General features: G+C 43.2%; 1 protein-coding gene across 1 annotated transcript in view; it reads right to left on the bottom strand.

Moving 5' to 3' along the window:
• Positions 1-1,410: 1,410 nt before the first annotated feature.
• The window catches only part of arntl1a (aryl hydrocarbon receptor nuclear translocator-like 1a), a 27,828-nt gene continuing 9,007 nt past the window's right edge, over positions 1,411-20,231 (bottom strand). Inside the window, exons 2-20 of the mRNA XM_024264225.2 lie at positions 19,551-19,704; positions 16,599-16,662; positions 14,401-14,548; positions 13,436-13,456; positions 13,252-13,287; positions 12,415-12,444; positions 11,632-11,789; positions 11,307-11,386; positions 11,135-11,227; positions 8,992-9,109; positions 8,448-8,597; positions 6,067-6,313; positions 5,011-5,117; positions 4,785-4,935; positions 4,629-4,708; positions 4,439-4,547; positions 3,104-3,197; positions 1,646-1,739; positions 1,411-1,568 (exon numbers count right to left, since the gene is read on the bottom strand). Coding sequence (XP_024119993.1) covers positions 1,411-1,568; positions 1,646-1,739; positions 3,104-3,197; positions 4,439-4,547; positions 4,629-4,708; positions 4,785-4,935; positions 5,011-5,117; positions 6,067-6,313; positions 8,448-8,597; positions 8,992-9,109; positions 11,135-11,227; positions 11,307-11,386; positions 11,632-11,789; positions 12,415-12,444; positions 13,252-13,287; positions 13,436-13,456; positions 14,401-14,548; positions 16,599-16,644 — 1,920 coding nt within the window. The 5' untranslated portion in view covers positions 16,645-16,662; positions 19,551-19,704. The remainder of the gene's footprint in view (positions 1,569-1,645; positions 1,740-3,103; positions 3,198-4,438; positions 4,548-4,628; positions 4,709-4,784; positions 4,936-5,010; positions 5,118-6,066; positions 6,314-8,447; positions 8,598-8,991; positions 9,110-11,134; positions 11,228-11,306; positions 11,387-11,631; positions 11,790-12,414; positions 12,445-13,251; positions 13,288-13,435; positions 13,457-14,400; positions 14,549-16,598; positions 16,663-19,550; positions 19,705-20,231) is intronic.

The following is a 20,231-nucleotide window of genomic DNA, read 5'->3' on the forward strand; positions in this document are numbered from 1 at the left end:
AACAAGGAGAACACTATCGTAGTGTGCAGAAACAAACAAACCACAAGAACAGAAGGACCTCGTCAGCTGCTGCCTGATTGGAGGAGTGTGGGGAAAGGGGGCGGGGCTTGAGCCTGCAGCTGGAGGTGAGCTGGACCAGAACCAGCTCGAGAAGTTCCACCTTCAGGAAAGTCTTGATCACGCTTGATGCTGATCCTTAGAGATCAGATCACAAATCAACTTTTTGGATATTCGGTTTGATTTTTTTTACTCATTTTGTAGAAAAACTGCTGCTTCAGAGCCCCTCCCCCACACATTCTCCTCCAATCAAAGCAAAAGAGATCATGTTTCTCCTGAGAGAACCATCGGGGCAGCTTCCAACCCCCCTCAGCTGAAACATCTGCTCATTCAGTTTTTGAGGAAGATGAAGCACCTTCGATCCCGATCCGAGGAGCCGACAGCCTGAAGTGCAGCAGGGAGGGGCTGAGGAGTGGAACCACAGGGGGAGGGGCTTACAAGCGGCAGTGAAGGAGCCCCTCCCAGAGGAGCAGGGAGGTCATAAAAGTGGACTCAGACGGATCATCTTCATACTCCAGGTTTGATCTAAGAGGATCTATGTGACTGTAGAGGAATGCAGCACCACAGCTGACCCCCCCACACACAGCTCCCCATCACTTAACCTTTCAGGCTTGTTCTGGTTCGAAAAATAAATCCAGATTTTTCTGAAAAAACTAAAGTTCATCCAGATGAAAACCCTCAGAAGGTGTGAAGTCGACCCAAAAGCTTCTTTTAGAAATACAAAATTCAAAGTCAATGAAATAAGATCAAACTTTAGATTCAAATGGATCAATCGGATTGTTTTCTTCTTGATGCTCCAGCAGATGCACTGCAGGCTGTCGGCAAACCCAGGAAAAAGCCTCAGCTCCTCAGAATCCGGTTCCGGGAGGATGAAGTGTAGTGCCGTTTGGAGGAATAGTTTGTTAGTTTGAGGGAACAGCAGCTCTGTGGTGAAAGACACCCCCCTCTGAAGTCAGCTGAACCTACGCTAAAACGCCGAGGAGACGGCGGGATGCAGCTTCCACGTCTGTCCGAGAACACCTCAGGAGCCCGCCAGCGACCCGGAACGCCGGGCCCGCCGCCAGGGTTCCGTTAGCACCACGGCTCTGGTGTTAAAGCAGCACTGCAAGAATGACAGCTCATCTGCAGCAGCAACTCCTTTAAAGTTCAGGTCCACCTACGAGGAATGATGAATACAAAGTCGGAGTGAAATCTAAAAAGCCGTCCAGCCGGATCCGGACTCTCGGAGAGACCCTCCCCGCTCTCGTCCGAGTCCAACTCTTGGTATTTACAGACCGGTGGGGTGAAAGTGGAGTTTTCTGCAGTGTGGCTGTGTGCAGAGGGCGGGAGACTCCTTCAGCGGCTCCGCCTTCCTCACAAAGGCCAGGGCAGGTCGCTGAAGTCCACGGGGCCCCCCAGGCCGGCGTCCGCCTCCAGCAGGGACATGATGACCGCCATGGCCGCCTCGTCGTTGCTGGGGCTGCTGGAGCCGGGCTCGTCCATGATGTCCAAGCTCAGGTGGGAGTTGTCACCTGAACAGAGGAGGAGAAGGAGGTCAGGAGGTGCAGAGATCTGAGAGGAGGAGAAGGAGGTCTGCTGCTGGTCTTACTCATGATGGATTGGTTGGAGTACGGGTAGCCAACAGAATCCGGTCCAGGAATGATCCCTGTGCTCGGCAGCTCAGGGGTACCGCCGTTCTGGATCTGCAGAGGAGAGCACAAACATGAGGCTGAGAATCCTAAAGCTGGATTTTAGGGTTTGATAGGAAGGATTTCATCTGCAAAGTGATTCTTCATCTCTGGATGTGCTGAAACATACAAATCCAGCATCAAGCTGCTCTCAGGCATGGTTACCATGACAACCAAACGAGAGCAGAAGGACCCGCTGCACCTTTTTAAGGCAGGAACTCGCTACAGGTTGATGTTGGGTACTGAGGCTGACCCGGTCCAGATCTGAGACAACCTCAAGTGTGAGTGTGGAGTCAAACCGTTTTTCTTTAATGGCTGCTTTTCTGTTGGTTTTATTGCCATAGCAACCATGTTATATTTTAGTCGTCTGGGGGTGACGAATAGATCTATGTAAATTTTAGAAGAATTGGTAAAAGTACATTTTGGGATTTCCTTGGCAACGGGGGTTTTTTTTGTTAACTACACCCACATTCCTAATACGTTCATATCGTCTGTGATATTGTTTCATTCAGCTTCACAATGACCAATACTCATTTTCAGCAGTACTAGGAGCGTGCACTTTGGTGAGTTTTTATGTGTGGTGGGTGTTAAATTTTCCCTCAAACACAGTAAGAAAGAAGTAAAAACAATCCATCCCTTCAGTCCAGGGCTGCTGCAGGACAGAAAGGTTTGTTTCTTGTTCCAGCTGCAGTCTCAGACCTCCTGATGTCATTTACGTCCAACCAGGAGCTCATTCTGGCCAAAGGAATCTTCTGGAAATGTGATGCAGAGGCAGGAACGTTCCTGTGTCTCTGATGATACTCAGTATTAAAGGGGGACCAAACCCTAAATTGTGGCCGTTGATTTCTATAAATGGGGCTTTAAAAGTGCTGTCATAGCCAAATTTTTGACAAATTGAAATAAACGTGTTTAATTCTTCAAAATATAGTCAAAAATCGTCTGTGTGCTGCCTCCTACCGGTTGAAATGAGGTATTACAGTTACATTTTGTGATTGGTCAAACCAAGCGAGTTTCAGAGGTCTGACGTCATGATCTGGAGCTCCAGTAATGATAATAGTTCTGTTCCCCAAGCCCCGCCCCTCTGACTGGATTTTCACATTTCAGCTGTGGGTGGAGTCGGCCTCTAACTTCCTGGTTTGGTCACCCTTTAAACACAGGATGGGAACATTTCCTCTCTCGTTATCCTGATATTCACACTTCTCACTTTCAGCATTAACCATAAACTCAGTCAGAAAACGGTGAGAGGCCTTTCCTCATTCGCAAATCCAGCTGGTGTATTCCTGACCGTCCAAATGAAGACTGACTGCAGTTCCTGAGTTAGCAGCTTATTGGGAATGTTGCTGTGGATGTAAAACCGTCAGGAGTGTGTGAGTGTTCACCTTCTTGCCCCCCGGGGAGCAGGAGTCAGGAGGAGGGGTGCTGGTCTTATTCAGAGGGCTGGAGCCACAGCTAGACGGGGACGAGCCTCGAATCCTGGGAGGGGGACAGAAATATGCGTCATGGAGGCGTTGAGGGGAATGCAGATGTCTATCCTTCAGGACGTCGCTTCAGAGCACGCTCAGTACAGCCGTCATCATCGGGCCGCTTTCACACTCCAGTCTGATGACGTCCACCTCTCACAGCAGCAGCAGGTTCTTTCCTGGCCTCTAATCTTCTAACCAGCAGCTGTCCATAAACGCTCCGATAAAATGAAGCCGTTTCTGAAGTTTTGTTTAAACCACAGAGAGATCACAAAGCAGTGGGTCCTAAGCTAAACAGGAGAAATTGGAGGTTCTGGATTTTTTTCTAAAGAGCTTTCTCTGTTTCTGTTCTTCAGACCGTCTCTCCACTTCACCCAAAATACTCCCTATTGCTCCAATTGAGAGGGTATGTGTGTCTGAAAGTGCTTGTTTTGTTTGTTTGTTTTTTTCCTGAATTTGAAGACAATTTTTTTCCATCACTCTCCACTGAGAGGGATACATGTTGGGATAGGGAGAAGCTGTAGTGAAACGATCTGGATTCATCCCAAGAGTTGGAGCACCAGCTGATCATTTCCTAGGTTTTAGAACTTTTTCTGGCTTCAGGAGGAAGATTTTAAAGCAGCCTTAAAAAGTTCTGTAAAGTGAGTAAAGTTCTCCAAAAGCCACAAAAAAAAACAACAAAAGAAAACACGTCATGCGAGCGCGGACATGGGTGGCTTTAAAGAAGCTAAAGCACTAAAGGAAAAGTCAGAAACTAAAATAACTATTGATTCTACATTAGCTGAAAAAAGGGAAACCTGCATAAATAAAGCTGATATTAAGTGGAAAAGCTGCTATTTAAAAAAAATGTCATAAAGAATAAATAAAAGAGGAAATTGTTTAAATAAAAAGCTCAAATGAGTAAAAAAAATGCCTAAAATCTTCAGATAAAAATGTCTGTTGATGCCACACTGTTTCTAAATCTTTCACCTAAAAGTGGAGAAGACGACCAGGAGAAGTCTGGATGATGTTTGTTCAGGAAAAAGCTTAGAAAATTTCCGCTTATGCAACCGGCTAAAGTCACGATTACATGACTAGAGGCCCCTCCCTTTATCAGCAGAAAAAACAGGACTGGTGGAGGAGAACAGGGAAACCACTCCATTCCACTCATCCTTCTCCAATGACGAAGCATGACTCAGCACATCAACAGCCTGTTCTGAGAGAAACATGTCTCCTTCACATTCATCTCCTCCATCTCTATTGAACGGCTCTCACTTTTGGAACTCCATCACTTCCTCCGCTATCATGCGGCCGATCTTCCCGGCTCCTGCCCTCGTTCCCCCGGGAATGCCAGGCACGGTTGGCAGCGCCCTCCGACCCCCACCTGCCAAAAGGAGGTTAGTGATGAGTCGTGGAATGAAAGCTCCTCAGGTTTGTAAAAAAAAAAAAAACGTGTTTTCCTCACCTTCTGAGATCAGGACGCTCTCCATGCTCTGTGGAGAGGCAGCAGACTGAGGGTAGTCGGACCCCTCCATCATCGGACACCTGGAGACAGGAGAGTGTTGGTGAGAGCAGAGCCCACCCCCCCAGCAGAAGCTCCTGTCCGGGAGCAGACACTTACGAAACAACGGTGTTGGTGGAGACGATGTACTCCACCTCCTTGGTCCAGGGGTTCATGAAGCTGAACCATCTGCTCCTCAACGTGATGAAGGAGCCGTCTTTGATTTTGAACTTGTAACAGTTGGTGTTGATCTTCTCCCTCATCTGCAGCACTGTGGACAAGCAGAGAGGGGGGCGTTAGAACGTGGCTGCAGCTCCGCAGTGAGCTCCTGCAGCAAGACGCTGACCTTGTCTGTGACACTCGGCCAGGTGGTTGATGTCGTCCTGGTGGAAGTACTCGTAGAAGGAGGTTCCAAGCAGCTCCTGAGGCAGGTAAGCCAGGATGGCTGTGGCTCTGGAGGAGGAAACGGTAAAGCTTCAAAACAGAGAACATTCAAACAAGTGTTTATGTTCTTTGATTTACTGTCATTTTAGAATCGTTAACATGATAATTCCAACAGATATTGAAGGAGAAAAGCGGCTTGTTGAGCCGCTTTTCTCCTTCAATATCTGTTGAAATGATCGTGTTAAGAGATAGAGTAAACCAAAGAACATAAACACTGAAGCTCCGGTGTTAAAGGGTTAAACTGCCATTAAAACTTTTACTATTTAGGAAATTTTGAGTTCACAACAAAAGATAGAAAACATAAATTCAGTTTGTTGCTATAGAACAGGGGTGTCAAACTCAATCACACAGGGGCCAAAATCCAAAACACACCTTAAGTCATGGGCTGAACAGGATAAACAATTATTGAACACTAAAACTACATTTTTAAAACCGTAACTTTTTAACATAATTATGAACTAGATATATAGCATTACCTACAATAATGCTAGTGTGAATGCTGTAAGCTGAATTTGGCTGCTGAAGATGCTGAAATTGATACTTAAAAACGCTGAAGCTAATAGCCAGCTGAAATATTAGCTAAATGCCGAATTAGGCTAAAAAACAAACAATTTAAAAAAAATTAGGTTAGCCGGTAGCTGAAAAAATAACTAAACTTCAAAATATCCTAAAAAATTGAAAAAAGCATAGATTAGCCAAAACCGCTAGCATGTAACTGAATTATTAGGTAAACTCCAAAACAGCCTAAAAAACAAACAAAAAAAAGGTGCATTTATCTTTTTTGTACATATTCTGTTCTCATCTTCCAGGTAGTTTATGAAAACGTTTACTCTGAGGTGACTGGATCAACTAAACATGGACACATCTGACAGCATTTCTACCCTGAATCTTAAGAGCTGAAGTGTCTCTGCTTCTGTGTGACTTTAACATGCACCCCCACCACCCCCGGTTGTTTCACCTCTGGTCCACGAAGACGAACTTCCCGTCGATGGCGTGCCGCGAGACGTACTCGGTGGGCTTCACCCGAATGTCCGCGGGGCTTGGCTGGGGGACGATGTGGGGGTGAAGGCGGCCGATGGCCACCAGGCAGCTGAGGTTGCAGCCCTCGTTGTCGGGCTCGTTGTCCTCGTCCAGCCCCATCTTTGTGGGCGGCCAGCTCTTGAGGTAGCCCGTGCTGTGGATGGTGCAGAAGCTCTTACGGTCAGCTGGAACGAGAGGAGGAGGAGGAGGGACAGTGGTTATGGAGGAGGTAAAGAACTCCAGCCTTCTTCAGTTTACTCCTGTTTTTGGCCACCCCAGCTAAAGTTTATACCGCTGGAGTTTGTGTGTCTTTTTTATGGATGAGGGAAGATGAGCCTTGCTCTTGTTGGATTACAGTGAGAGAAAAGGGAAACGTCCAGAGAGGAATGGGAACGGGGATCTAACCACTAAACAGAAAGATCAAAGTTAGACGGAAGTGTGAGTGTAACATGCAGAAGATAATAATGTAGCAGGACGAGATCCAATGAGCTACAATGACGAGCTCCTTCAGCTGAGAAACTGCACATTACAGTAAGTTTGTTTGACAGTACGAAATTCAGAAGCAAAAGGTCCAGTATGCTGTGTGAGGTTCAGTGAAGCTGAATGAAGTCGCATAAGGTTATACTAGACTGCATGAGGTTCCACGAAGCTAGACGAGGCCGCCTTAGGCTGTAGCAGGCTGCACTAGACTACACAAAGCTACACTAGGTTGCATGAGGCTACATGAGGCTACACAAGGCTGAAAGAAGCTGCCAAGGCTACACAAGGCTGCACTAGGCTACATGAGGCTGCACTAGGCTACATGAGGCTGCACTAGGCTACATGAGGCTGCAAGAAGCAACCAAAGTCTTCACAAGGTGGCACTACGTTGCATAATGCTGCACGAGGCTGCACTAGGTTGCATGAGGCTACACAAGACTGCACAAGATTGAAAGAAACTGCAAAGCCTACACTAGGCTGCATTTGGCTGCACAAAGTTGCATTAGGCTTCAATAGAATACATAATGCTAAAAGAAGCTGCTAAGCCTACGAAAGGCTGCATGAGGCTACATGATGCTGCAAGAAGCTACCAAAAGCTACATGTGGTGGCACTATGTTGCACAAAGGCTGCACAAGCCTGCTCTAGGCTACACAAGACTGCATGGAGCTGCACTAGGTTGCATGAGACTGCACAAGGCTACTACACAAGGCTACACAAGGCTGAAAGAAGCTGCCAAGCCAACACAAGGGTGGACGAGGCTTCAATAGGCTGCATGAAGCTGAAAGAAGCTGCCAAGCATACAAAAGGCTGTGCACTAGGCTACATGAGGCTGCAAGAGGCTACACTAGTGGGCACTAGGCTACATGAGGTGGCACTGGGCTGCATGAGGCTGCAAGAGGCTACACTAGGTTCCACTAGGCTACATGAGGTGGCACTGGGCTGCATGAGGCTGCATGAGGCTGCTGGAGGCTACACTAGGTTGCACTGGGCTGTATGAGGCTGCTGGAGGCTACACTAGGTTGCACTGGGCTGTATGAGGCTGCAGGAGGCTACACTAGGGGGCACTAGGCTACATGAGGCTGCAAGAGGCTACACTAGGTTCCACTAGGCTACATGAGGTGGCACTAGGCTACATGAGGCTGCAAGAGGCTACACTAGGTTCCACGAGGCTACATGAGGTGGCACTAGGCTACATGAGGCTGCAAGAGGCTACACTAGGTGGCACTGGGCTGCATGAGGCTGCAGGAGGCTACACTAGGCTGCAGGTTGGTGTCTAATGGTTTTATGAATCCCGCAGGATCAGTATTTGCTGTAAAAGCCCCATCAGTAGCCGAGGAATTCAATCCAGATCATCTATCTCTGCCACAAGGTCCAAACAGAATCTGGCCATAGAGCAGAACATTTCTACAGTTGAACTTTTACACTACAAATCACAATGACTGATACTGGAAAAGACAACAGATTGGAGAAAAGTGGGCGAATGAATGAAGCCGTTGTGATTTCCAATCTAAATCCTCTGAAGCCGAAAGTCCTGTTCTTTTATTGATCCTTCCTCCTGTGTTCTGCTTTGAGGCAGTGTGTGGGTAGATGGAGGATCTACAGATAGATGCAATTAAGGAGGCAAACTTCCCTGGTTGAGTAAGGGAAAGCCTCTTGTGCCGGTTGAGGCGTGATTCCTTATTCTGTGTTTAAACAGAATCACTTTAAATAGACTGACAGCAGGCGGTGGAGACGGGGGCGAGTTTCACTTCAGCAGTAAAACAGCCACTCCTTCAGTTTGTGAGGACTGAGAGGAACGGCTGCACAGCAGGAAAGCAAAGACGTGTTTTTACAGACACCTTTTTTCTTGGAGCAGGTGGAGGGGAAGTCTTTGTCCTCCACTTTGACCGACGGCCGGTTGCACTTCATTCTGCAGAAAAAGGAGCGTCTGGCTCCAGAGCACAGTCGAGACGGACCCGGGGTGATGTCTGTCTTCACAGGAAGTCCAGCTGAAAACACAACACGAGGTCCATCAGGACTGAAGCCGATCCTCCCAACATGTGAGAGAGCAGCTCACACCACCGAGAGTTCTGAGTGTTCTTAACACCATATTTCTGTTTGGGGTGGGAAAAAGCGCCGCCTGGGCGTGTGCTTTCACAGCTTTTATTCTGACATCTGCTTCCACATCATCACAGTAAAAGAAAAGCCTGGATGCAGAAACTCTCTTCAGCTTTACCACAAGACAGAAACAAAAGCTGAAAACAAACAATTCCAGCTCCCAGCTGTTGTTTTTTTGGTGCCTTGAGACCTCAGAGTTCGAAGTTTCACAGGAATAATCAAGACAACCATAGACTGAAGGTCAGTAAGATCGAGTGGATTCATCTCAAGGTCATCAATACTCACTTTTAGCGTCGATGAGCCTCTCTCGGGGGGCCGTATCTGAGGAGGACAGCTGCTCTTTGACTTTGGCGATGTCCTTGGGATGAAGGTAGTCAAACAGGCTCTGACCTATCAGGTCGTTCTGAAGATGACAGGCAGAAATATATAAAGATACTAATGCAGACCAACATTCAGATAACATTTCCTCCTGATAGCCTCATCTGTGGATCCAATGATCAATTTGGACTCCGTCAGGCCTTCAGCTGTTTCCAACATTCATGTGTGTAATCGTTCAGCTCTTGTTATTTTCCTGATTGGTTTCTGTTTTTTTTTTTTTGTATTTAGCTGCGTTGGGCTACAAAAAATAGATATATAGTATTACCAGGGATAATGTTAGTGTCAATGCTGTAAGGTGAATGTAGCAGCTGAAGATGCTGAAATTGATAGCTAAAAACGCTGAAGTTAATAGATGAAAACCCTGAAGCTTATAGCTTGCTAAAATATTAGCTAAATGCCAAATTAGCCTACAAGACTTGGAAAGTGTCTAATTTACCCAAAACAATTAGTATGAAGTTGAAATATTAGCTAAACTCAAAATTAGCCTAAAAAGTGAAAAAAGCCTAAACTAGCCAAAACAGCCAGGAAGTAGCTTATTATTAGCTAAACTTCAAAATAACCTTAAGAAGGGAAAAAAAGCCTAAATTGGCCAAAACAGCTATTGTATTAATATTAGCCACTTCAAAATAGCCTAAAAAACAAAAAAAAAGTCCAGATTAGCCAAAAAGTTAGCATGTAGCTGAAATATTAGCTAAACTATAAAATAGCCAAAAAAACTGAAAAAAAACCCTAAATTAGCGAAAACAGCTAGCATATTAATATTAGCCTTACTCCAAAGCAACCTAAAAAACTTTTAAAAAGCCCAAATTAGCCAAAATAGCAAGCATGTAGCTGAAACATTAGCCAAACTCCAAAATAGCCTAATAAAAAGCTGCCCCACTCTCATAACAGCTTCCTACTGCTGCTAAATTTCATTTGGTTTCATTCATAACAGAAAACTGACTCAAAGATGACATGTTGACATTGAACTGCAATATTTTTAAAACCTTAAAAAGTAAAAAAAAAAATACAAGTTCAAGAGCACAAAATCTTCTGAATAGTTTAAAAGTTAAATGTTTCTGTAGCTGAAAGTCTACATGTATTCTATTGTTTTGTAGAGCTGAAAGTTTTTAGCTGAAAAGGCTATTTTCAATAGAGTTTAAAAAGCGGTAATTAGTTAAATAGTTGAAAAAGTTGAAGAGTTATGAAGTTAAAACTTCTGAGCACCCATCTCCTAAAAGAGCTGAATATTTTTATAATTGAATGAGCTGAATGGGTGAAGGGGTTGAAGAGACGGACAAAAAACGTACGGAAGAAAAATGGATCGCTATAGTGTGAATACTCCACAGCATTCACACTATAATGAGGAATAATCTTAATATTCCAAAAAACTTCAAGAACTTCAACGAATGTTCAGCTACAAAGATCCCTTAGACTTAAAATAAGCAGACGTTTTCACTTTTACTAGACTGAAAATGTCATCCAGGGTGATGTCTTCCTTCTGGAAACCCTTTTTCAGCTAATTTCTCATTTGTTCCAACAGTTTTATCAGCTGTCGTAACGTCTGCAGCTCTGTTGATTGACTTGACCTTTCAACCTGTCTGCTTTTGTTTGTTTTATCCTTAGCGTTAATAAACAGAGTTGTATCAGAAAATATGCCTTTTTTGTTTCAGCTGTTGGCACTTACATGCATTGTCACAGTAAATTAATGTGACTTTTCTAGTCTTACTGTCCTCAGGGAGTGTCGGCTGTTTGAAGTCAGAGTGAAACCACCTGTTTCAATCAGCTGCTATGAAACAAAGTAAACAGCTTTAATAACGCAATGATTTTCTGCAACCATTTCACTGGCCTTCAGGTCTATCCTGGTCTCACCCACACAAAAACCTGATAATTGTGAGGCTTCATTTCAGATCCTCTCCTTTGTTGAGGATCCCAAGTTCCAAGAATAATGACAGCTTCAGCTGAAGTGACCTACATTCATTTCCAGCTGGAAATTCAAGTCCTTCAGAGTGGCGAGGCTAAAAACAGCCGGAGAGGAACACAGGAATGCTCTGGAACGCAGCCCGCTTACCTGGCTGTAGTTGAGGATCTTGAACACCGATTCAGAAACGAAGAGGATCTTTCCGCGATCGCAGCCCACCACAAACAGGAAGCCATCCGCCGCCTGCGTTTTCCAAACACAGACACCTGATTTTCCAGACATCCTGAGCTTCTCCCAAGACTTTTTTTTGTTCTCCACTCACCCGTAGTATCAAATGCTTCAGCTCATCGTCTGACAGGAAGGAAGGCTTGTAGTTTGCTTCTGTGTAGGGGTTTGCTGCACCTGCAGACACAGAGGTTACACCTGAGTGCGTTCCCACAAGCCCCGCCCACCACCGCAGCAGGAGGTCACATCAGTCCAGAACACTAAGCCAGGCCACACTTCACGACTGTTTGTGCAGCTGCTGACCAGTTTTCCATCAGCTCTCCATTATTTCTCCATTATTTTGTGTCCGATAACAAAATAATAATAATAAATAATAATTGTCCTCGCCAACCATGACTCTACAATGATGAGAGCGTGCAAACCTCTGAGCGTCTTCATGTGCTGCACCGCCATGCGCAGCACGGTCAGCTTGTCCAGCTTGCGGGACATGGCGTTGCATGTTGGCACCAGCGACGCCAGCTCATCGATGAAGCTGTTCATCTTATCCCTGCGCCGCTTCTCGATCTGACTGTGAGCTTCTCTGCAGAGCACAGAGAGGACGACATCCAATAAAATCATTCAAAATATATACATGCTGGTTCTAATCGGGCATTCTCTGGCTCTAACTTTCATGACCGTCTGTTTATGGACGTTCACCAACTATTTATCATCAAACGTAGAGCACAAAGGCGTGGTTCTGATTGGTTCACTCATTTTTGGGGGTTTCAGAGGACAGTCACAATGTCGGAGCATCCTTTTACTGTTGTCATTAGCAATGTGATTACTTAAGGACTCAGAGCAACTCAGCAGATAAAAGCTTAAAGCCAGGGGGGTCCAAATCCAGGCCTTGAGGGCCGGCCTCCTGCTGGTTTTCTAGAAACCCTCATCTGCTGCGGATTACCTGGATCAGGTGTGTTTGGCTAATAAGGAGCTTCTATGGCAGGTTGGTTGGAAAACATGTAGGACACCGGCCCTCAAGGCCTGGATTCAGACATTACTGCTTTAAGCCTTAGTCACATGCCCCAGTACAGGGCTTGGCCTGTACTGGGGCCCTAGACCTCCATCCTAACATTTTTATCAACAGTAACACAGAAGAAGAAGCTGATGACATCATGAACCGCCACGGCGGATCCATCCACACAACCACAGCGGAGGATTTCTCCTACCTGGCATTTTTAATCCTGCCCTGCTGGTCACTGAAAGAGAGAAAAAAAAAGGAGGGTAAGGATGGTGGGAGTAACAGGGTCAACGTTAGCCCCCTTCTGTAACACTATCACGGATTACGCAACACGGACAACACATGGCTTTATTTAGCTACAGTCTGGTGATCCATGTTCAAGTGTGACGTGGCTTTAACCTCCTTGCCCTCCTTCCCAGCATGACCAGTTATGCAAACGTAAGAAAGACAAACCACAGCACACCCCCAGCAGCCAAACCGTGACAGCTGCTGCAGAGCTGCAGGGATTACAACCCCTGAGACCCCGTTCAGGATCCCCTCCCACACTGGAGCTAAGAGCTCTGAAACATCCCTTCTCCCAGAGGACACTGAGGCCTGTACCCAGCCTGACTCAGCAAATCTCCCCTGTGTGTAACAGGATCTGGTTAGACTTTTGCCCTCCTGAAAACAAACCTTCAACATCACTTTTTCTACAAGAACCGGTTCAGCTGTTTCTAAGACAGATCCTGTGTGAAAATGTCACAGCCAGCACAGAAATGACGACTGTGGACGCAAACACTCCCACTGGAAAATGCTTTGATGCTTCTTCAGACACGTAAAAATTTGTTTATTTTTTTAATGTAATTTAACCAAAAATGTACCATTAAAAAAGTAATTAAAGAAGTTTCACCTCAGACAAAATATTTAGAAAGTCTTTCAGTAATTAACTTTCTTCCCTGGAACTCAGCTTTGACTAAATCAAACCAACTTGTTTATGTAACTTTTCTGCTTTCAGATCCTAAAAAAATGACTCTTTTTCGGTGTAACCATGGCAACAAATGCTTACCTCCCCATTTTATCCTTCTCTGGGTCCATGTCACTGCTACAGGGGAGAGAAAAGATTTCGGTTTCAAATCATGACCCAAGCACGGCACAGAAAAAAGATGCAGGTGGTTTGATTTTTTTAGTGAATATTTTACTGTTTAATATGAAATCCTCACAAATGAACATGAAAGTATGTTTGGACTTACTCAAATGAGAAGCCATCGATTCTGCAAAGAAAGAAAAGGTCATTAAAGGCGATTCTTGACAAAAGTGAAGCTGCACAGCATTAATAATGTGAGTGGTAAGAGAGGAGCAAAAATGTATTTGTAAGTTCTTAAAAAAAGACGAAAGAGGTCTTTGATGTTCATCATAAACTTCAACTGTTCTCACTGATGGACGGAGATTTTTGACCAAACTTTCACCATTCATAGCCTCAATTATCCTTTTATCTATCCTTCCAGTCGTCCAGCCTCCTTTGCAGAAAAGCAGACTCAAATCATGATACTTCCACCCCCATGCTTCACAGTATGTGTGAGGCTTTTGGATACAACTCAACCTCCTATTTGCTCTTTTTTATTTTAGAAATGGTAGAATACCTCTCTTTGATACAGCTAACAAATGAAGGATAGAAGAAAGAAGTAGTCAAAAGTCTGTGAAAAATGAAGTTCTTGCATGTTTGTTGGAGCTAAATCCTTTTTTTCTGCTCCATTAACCTCCTAAGACCCCGCTAATATTTGAGCTAACCCTCTACACATGTAGTCAACAGATCCCCAGTTAAGCGGAATTAAATATGGTGGTAATATAACCTAAAATGTGATGTCCATGTATATGGACGTCAGGTCTCTAGGTCTTTTTTTTCTTCTTCGTGTCTCTCACAGTTGAAGTGTTTCTATGATGACCATTACAGACCAAACTCAGCTGTTTAAGTGGAACATGAACTGATCTGTCATGAAGAATTAAATGGTTAAGGAGAGGTTTTACTAATAACTTATCAACTTCACATCTGCACCGAAACATCAGAAGATGAATCTGAAGATGCTTTTTCTCTCCTTTTGAATTCCTCAATGTTCTTTTTTATCATTCTATCATTAAAATATTTCACTCTGTTCAGCTCAGCTTCATTATCTGTTTGTCTGCAAATCAGTGTTTCTTCTTCTTTTTGTGCTCTTACTGGTAGTCGGTGGTGCTGCCTTTCCTCTTGCGGGTGTAGTCCATGCCAGGCGTGCTGATGGAGCTGGAGATGAGGTCAGTAGAGCCTGGAGACATGAAGTCAGTGATCGTAGACGAGATGTCCATCCGCTGGTCTGCCATCAGGTCATCTGCAGAGGAAGTTCAGGTTAGGGAAGCAGAAAAGAGACGGAGGTGCTGATTGTAACCCCAGGCTCCCTTGGGTATCGTTAAGGCTCTGATGCGACTGCCGGAGTCTTTATGTAACTTTAAATGTGCGAGAGGAACCTCCACTGCATACGATCACGCCTGATCTCTGCGATCTGGCCTCTCCGGTGCTCCATATTTGTTACCCTGGGTTCAAATTTTCGCTGGACGCCGGAGCTGAGTTGGAGCACTTTTTGTGAAGTTGGGGCTATTAATGTAATAAATGGCGGGTTAGCGTGAACCTACGTGGGTTCAGAGTTTTGATAGATCAGCAGCAGAACCTGTGGCTGCAGCCAACCCAGAACCAATGGGAGACGTCAACTGTAGCTAGACCGCTCCCGCGTTGCATCGGAGCTGAAACGCTTGTCATGTGATCCCGGGTTAACAGAGTTAACAGGTTAACAGCTAATAGTCAACTATTCTAATAATGGAGAGTTCACATTAGTGCTGCCACAAACGATTATTTTAATAGTCGACTGATCACCGATTAGCTCTACCAATTAGTCGACTAATCGGGTCATTCGCAAACTGGATGTAAAGCTCACATCTTAACCATCATTAGCTTTAAACTAACTACAAATATAGACGAGTAAGATGATAGTTTAACAGTTTATTAAACTTTGAATGAATCATGCAGCCTCTGTCCTTCATTAGTTTATGTGATTAAAACAAGATAAAATCAAATGAGAGGGATATGAGGAATATACTTTCCATCAAACTCATTATGACAGGTGACCTTTGACCTACACCATCCATCAAACTCATTTTGACAGGTGCCCCGCCCCTCGAGATGACTGAACAATTTAATATCAATTTTATATATAAAGGGTTTATAGCACAGGTGTGGAACTCCAGCCTTGGAGGGTCGGTTTCCTACATGTTTTCCAACCAAGCTGCCATAGAAGATTCCTATTGGCCAAACACACCTGATCCAGGTAATCAGCAGCAGATAAGGGAGGGTTTCTGGAAAACCAGCAGGAAGTCGGCCCTCGAGGACTTGAATTTGACACCCCTGGTACATAGGGGCAAAGGTCACCTGTCAAAATGAGTTTGATTGAAAGTATATTCCTTTTCTCTCTAATGAGGTCGGCATCGGAAACAAGGAACTATTAGATAAAGATAAAGTTTTGGTCTCACTGACTCAAGTATTAAAAAGTATATTTTTTGGTGCTGAACGCTCACAACTTTACCACACTCTGACTCCAATTAATATAAAGTAACGACTAATCGATTATCAAATTATTTGTGGACTATTTTAATAGTCGATGAGTGGCAGCTCTAGTTCACATTTATGAACGATGTAGAAAAGTGCCCACAAGGTTTGATTCTGAAAAATAAGTGTGACTGATATTTGATAAGCTCCTGAAGAACATTTAGCAGCTAAAATAATTGAGAAACCTTCAAACTCATTTGTTTGGTAGTAAAGCTCCTGAAGAAGTAGAACAGAGACTCATGCTGATCATCTATTGTATAATTGTTCATGGTGGTCTTGATTATAATGATGCCGTTTGTAGCCAAAAACTAAAAACTTGTTGTTTTCTAGGACATAGTTTCTGCAGAGCGGCAGGAATTCACTGGAAATTTGTGTCTTGAGTTTTGAGCGGGGCAGAGAACATCACCCCCCACCCAGCGTATTTCCTGCATCACAAAAATAATCTTTTTCAAACTGTATTTTTTGTCTGATTCTGTTTCACAACAATTTGAATAAATAAATAATGAGAAATTTAATTTTAACCGAAATTTTCTTTATATACGTCCTCCAAGATCAGAAAAATGCCACGAGAAAATGTTAAAAACACAATTTTCATCAAAGTGGGTCTTTATAGAAGGATTAATATGTGCAACAAAACAATTCAACAAGAGAGGCTAAGTTTGATCCAAACCTGTTGAGAAAAAACTGAATTATAAAATACAACTTGGATACATGCTGAATAATACTCATTCATTAACAATATTTATTTATCTAACATCGTATAGTTGCTCAAAGAGACTCACCACAGATGTTTATCATATCCTCAGTGTTAAAGTCATCTCCTTCCATTCACCCTCAAGCCCAGAACTGTAAAGACACCAAAACCATCCATTTTAAAGCCTCCTCCGACATGTGTGACACTACCGGCTCCAGCCTCTTTTAGACAGACACTCCGCAGGGCTGCTCCGCCTCACACAAGTCAAGAGTTTGGAAAACATGTCCCACCTGCAGCCGTGTGAAGAGCTTGATACGGAAATGCTTTAAAAAGACTGAAAGAGTTCTTTGTTGTGTGAGGAGAAATAATGAGCATAACGAGGATCAACTCTGAACCTTTCTAACTAAGCTAGAGGGATCCATGGGATCACCCAGAAGCTCTTCTGCCCCGTCACCTTTAAATAAAATGACAACGTTTATATTTAATCCTGTGATCTACCAGATTCTGTGGGAAAAGCTGATCAGTTAAAAAAAATAAATAAATTAAAAAAAAAAAAGCAGCATATGGTTGCCGTCAGCATGGACGCCACACCATCTGGGTTTAGTGCAGAGTCAGGATAAACAGGAAGACACAAGTAACTGAATTTGACTCCCATTATGTCCACAGCATATGTAGGTCAGGCCATATCGGTTACATGAAAGCCTGCTCAGTCAGCTGAGATTCTTTTGTGTGCATCAACTTCTGCATTTAACCCACATACGTCTGCTTCTAAACACTGCGGCTCCTCAGATGAACCTCAATGAATTTTAAGTAGATTTAGCGGAGAAGAAAAAAAAAAAGGAGGAGGAGTCTGAAGAAGAACAGGAAATGCCTTTTTTTTTCTTGTCAGTCGAATTATTTCACCAAAAAAGCTGCTGTGTGAAGCTGCAGTACAGCTGACGTGACTCACATGGTAGCCGGCGGTTGTACAACATTCACACAATGGAAAGGTGACATTACACGCATAGCAATTAAAACACCGTTTGTAGAGGTGAAGGAGCGCCGCTCCAGATGGTAAACAGGATTTTTTTTTTTAAAAAAGCATGCATTAAAGATGAAGTATGAAATGATTCATCTTTACAAAATGCAAATACTGTTGCCTATTCAGCTGCTGCCCAGATCAGAACATCAATAACTCCATCTAAATGAAGAGATAAGCTGGTTAAATGCTTTCTAATATCAACGGATGATACGGTTTCCATTTAAATTAGTGCTGCCACAAACGACTATTTTAATAGTTGACTAATCTCCGATTATTTTTTCCGATGTATCGACTAATCTGGTCATGCAAGAAGTGAAGGTAAAGCACAAATCTTAACCATAATTAGCTTTAAACTAACTAAAAACTAGATATATTCACACTAGCATTGCTTGTCATAATGCTAGTGTGAATGCTGTTAGCTGAATTTGGCCGCTGAAGATGATAGTGACGATAGCTGAAGATGCTGAAATTGATAGCCAGCTAAAATATTAGTTAAATGCCAAATTAGCCTAAAAAATAATTTAAAAAAAGCCTACGTTAGCCAAAAAAAGCTAGCATGTGGCTGAAATATTAGCTCAACTCCAAAATAGCCGAAATTTTTTTAAAAAAGCCTAAATTAGCGAAAATAGCTAGCATGTAGTTGAAATGTAAGCTAAATTCCGAAATAGCCTAAAAAACAAACAAAAACAGCCTACGTTAGCCAAAATAGCTAGCGTGCGGCTGTAACATTAGCTAAACTCCAATATAGCCTTAAAAACCTTAATAAATGCCAAAATAGTCAAAAAAGCTAGCAAAATGCCACTATAACTTACAACTTTACTACACTCTGACTCCATGTAAAGTAACAACTTATCGGCTATTGAATTATTTGTCGACTATTTTAATAATCGGTTAGTTGACTAATCATGGCAGCTCTAATTTAAATCGAGATTTTTTACAAGTTTTAGATCCTTTAACAGTTTAAACATACTGTTTTTACTTTCAACAGTCAGTAGTAATCCTATATGGAAGTGTTTTAGACTCATAATTCAAAATAAAAGTCAATATTGGAAATGTTTATTCATTTTCAAAATGTACCTGCATTACTTGTCTCTTAACGGCTTTTTCATTTTGTTTATCATCACGGCTCATTCTGTGACAGAAGAAACAGGGATTTGATATTTAATTTTCGAAAAGTTCTCTAACAAAATTCAATGCGAAATATCAAATTTGAAAATTAAAATGGATTAACAGAAATGCTGTTTCATTTTCACATTGTAACTGCATTATTGGTCTCTTAAATAAAAATCGAAGAGACAAGTAATGCAGTAATACAAATTTACTAAAGAACTTTTTGAAAATGAAAATGTCAAATGCCATTTTCTTTATCACTTTAATGAATGAGCCATGATGATGACTAAAATGAAAAAGCCGTACGGAAAATTGCTTTTTCATTTCTTTTAAGAGACAACTAATGCAGGTACATTGTGAAAATGAAAAAACATTTCCAGTATTGACCTTTATTTTAAATTATGAGTCACAAATGCTTCCATAATCCTAAAAGTGTATCAGTGTGAACTGATGGAGCCACTTTGGAGCTCCTGGCTTCCTGCCACTGCGTCCATCCACATCAGGGTGTGTTTGAACAGACACACCCTGACCGTCACATTCATGCTCCACACTGCACACGTTCAGCAGACAAACCCAAAATACGTCATAAAGTCCCATTCACGTATCCAACCCTCTTTGCTTTAGTAAACATCAGCCAGCTCCAACGTGTTCCCACCAACCCCTTTCTCCGTGAATCATTGTGTTGTGGCAGCAGAGCAGGACACTTCCACCATTTATTGGGTGTTTGCCATTTTTCCATGTGACATCTGGCTGCATGAAAGTGATGGATTAATGGAGGCACGCCTGGATTCCCTCTGCAGCAGCTTGAAGTGAGTCACACCAATGTAAAATGTATACCAGTCCACAGCTGTCTTTGTAACATGAGCCGAACTCCTACACATTTAAGAAGAAGATCGTTGCTGTGGGTACCTGGATAGGAAACTGGAGCAGGCGTCCTGGACTGGCCTGGTACTGTCTGGATCAGTCTGGTCGGCTGCGTTCTGGTCTGGTTTCAGTGTGGGTTGGTTCTGCTCGACCCGGTGTCATCCGCTTTGATCTGACTGATCTTTAGGCCGGTCCTGCTCTGTAAAGGAGGAGAAACCCGTCAGCTGAATACACATCTACAAATGTAAACAAAACTAAACAAATTATAGATTTAAACTGTTGACTGTATATGAGATCTGGATAGAGTGACCCCCCCCCCCTGGTTCCAAGTACCCAAAATTCTATAGACTTCTAAACAGCTATTACTCATTCTATTTACTCTGCTTTCTTATCCAATCCTAATTTTATTTCATAATACTTATTCTTTGAGCAAGTTGCCCAAGTTAAAAACTGACCAATCAGATGCCTCAATAAAAGTATGTGATCTCACATCAAACGTTTGTGCAACCCGCTTTCAAGTGTATGGCCTTCCAACAAGCTCACTCCTGATTGGTGAGAGCGGTTGTCATAGAAATGCTGAATCAGACCGACCAGTCACTGCTCACTGATGTCTGGCTCCAACATGGCGGCGTCCATATCACAAAAAAATTATTAACCATCCTGTAAAACTCTTAATGCTTCATTATGTAGATATAAAGTATGACTTTAAAGCAGAAATCTAGAAGA

Source organism: Oryzias melastigma, linkage group LG6, assembly GCF_002922805.2.
Source record: "Oryzias melastigma strain HK-1 linkage group LG6, ASM292280v2, whole genome shotgun sequence".
In the NCBI taxonomy this organism is placed as follows: domain Eukaryota; kingdom Metazoa; phylum Chordata; class Actinopteri; order Beloniformes; family Adrianichthyidae; genus Oryzias; species Oryzias melastigma.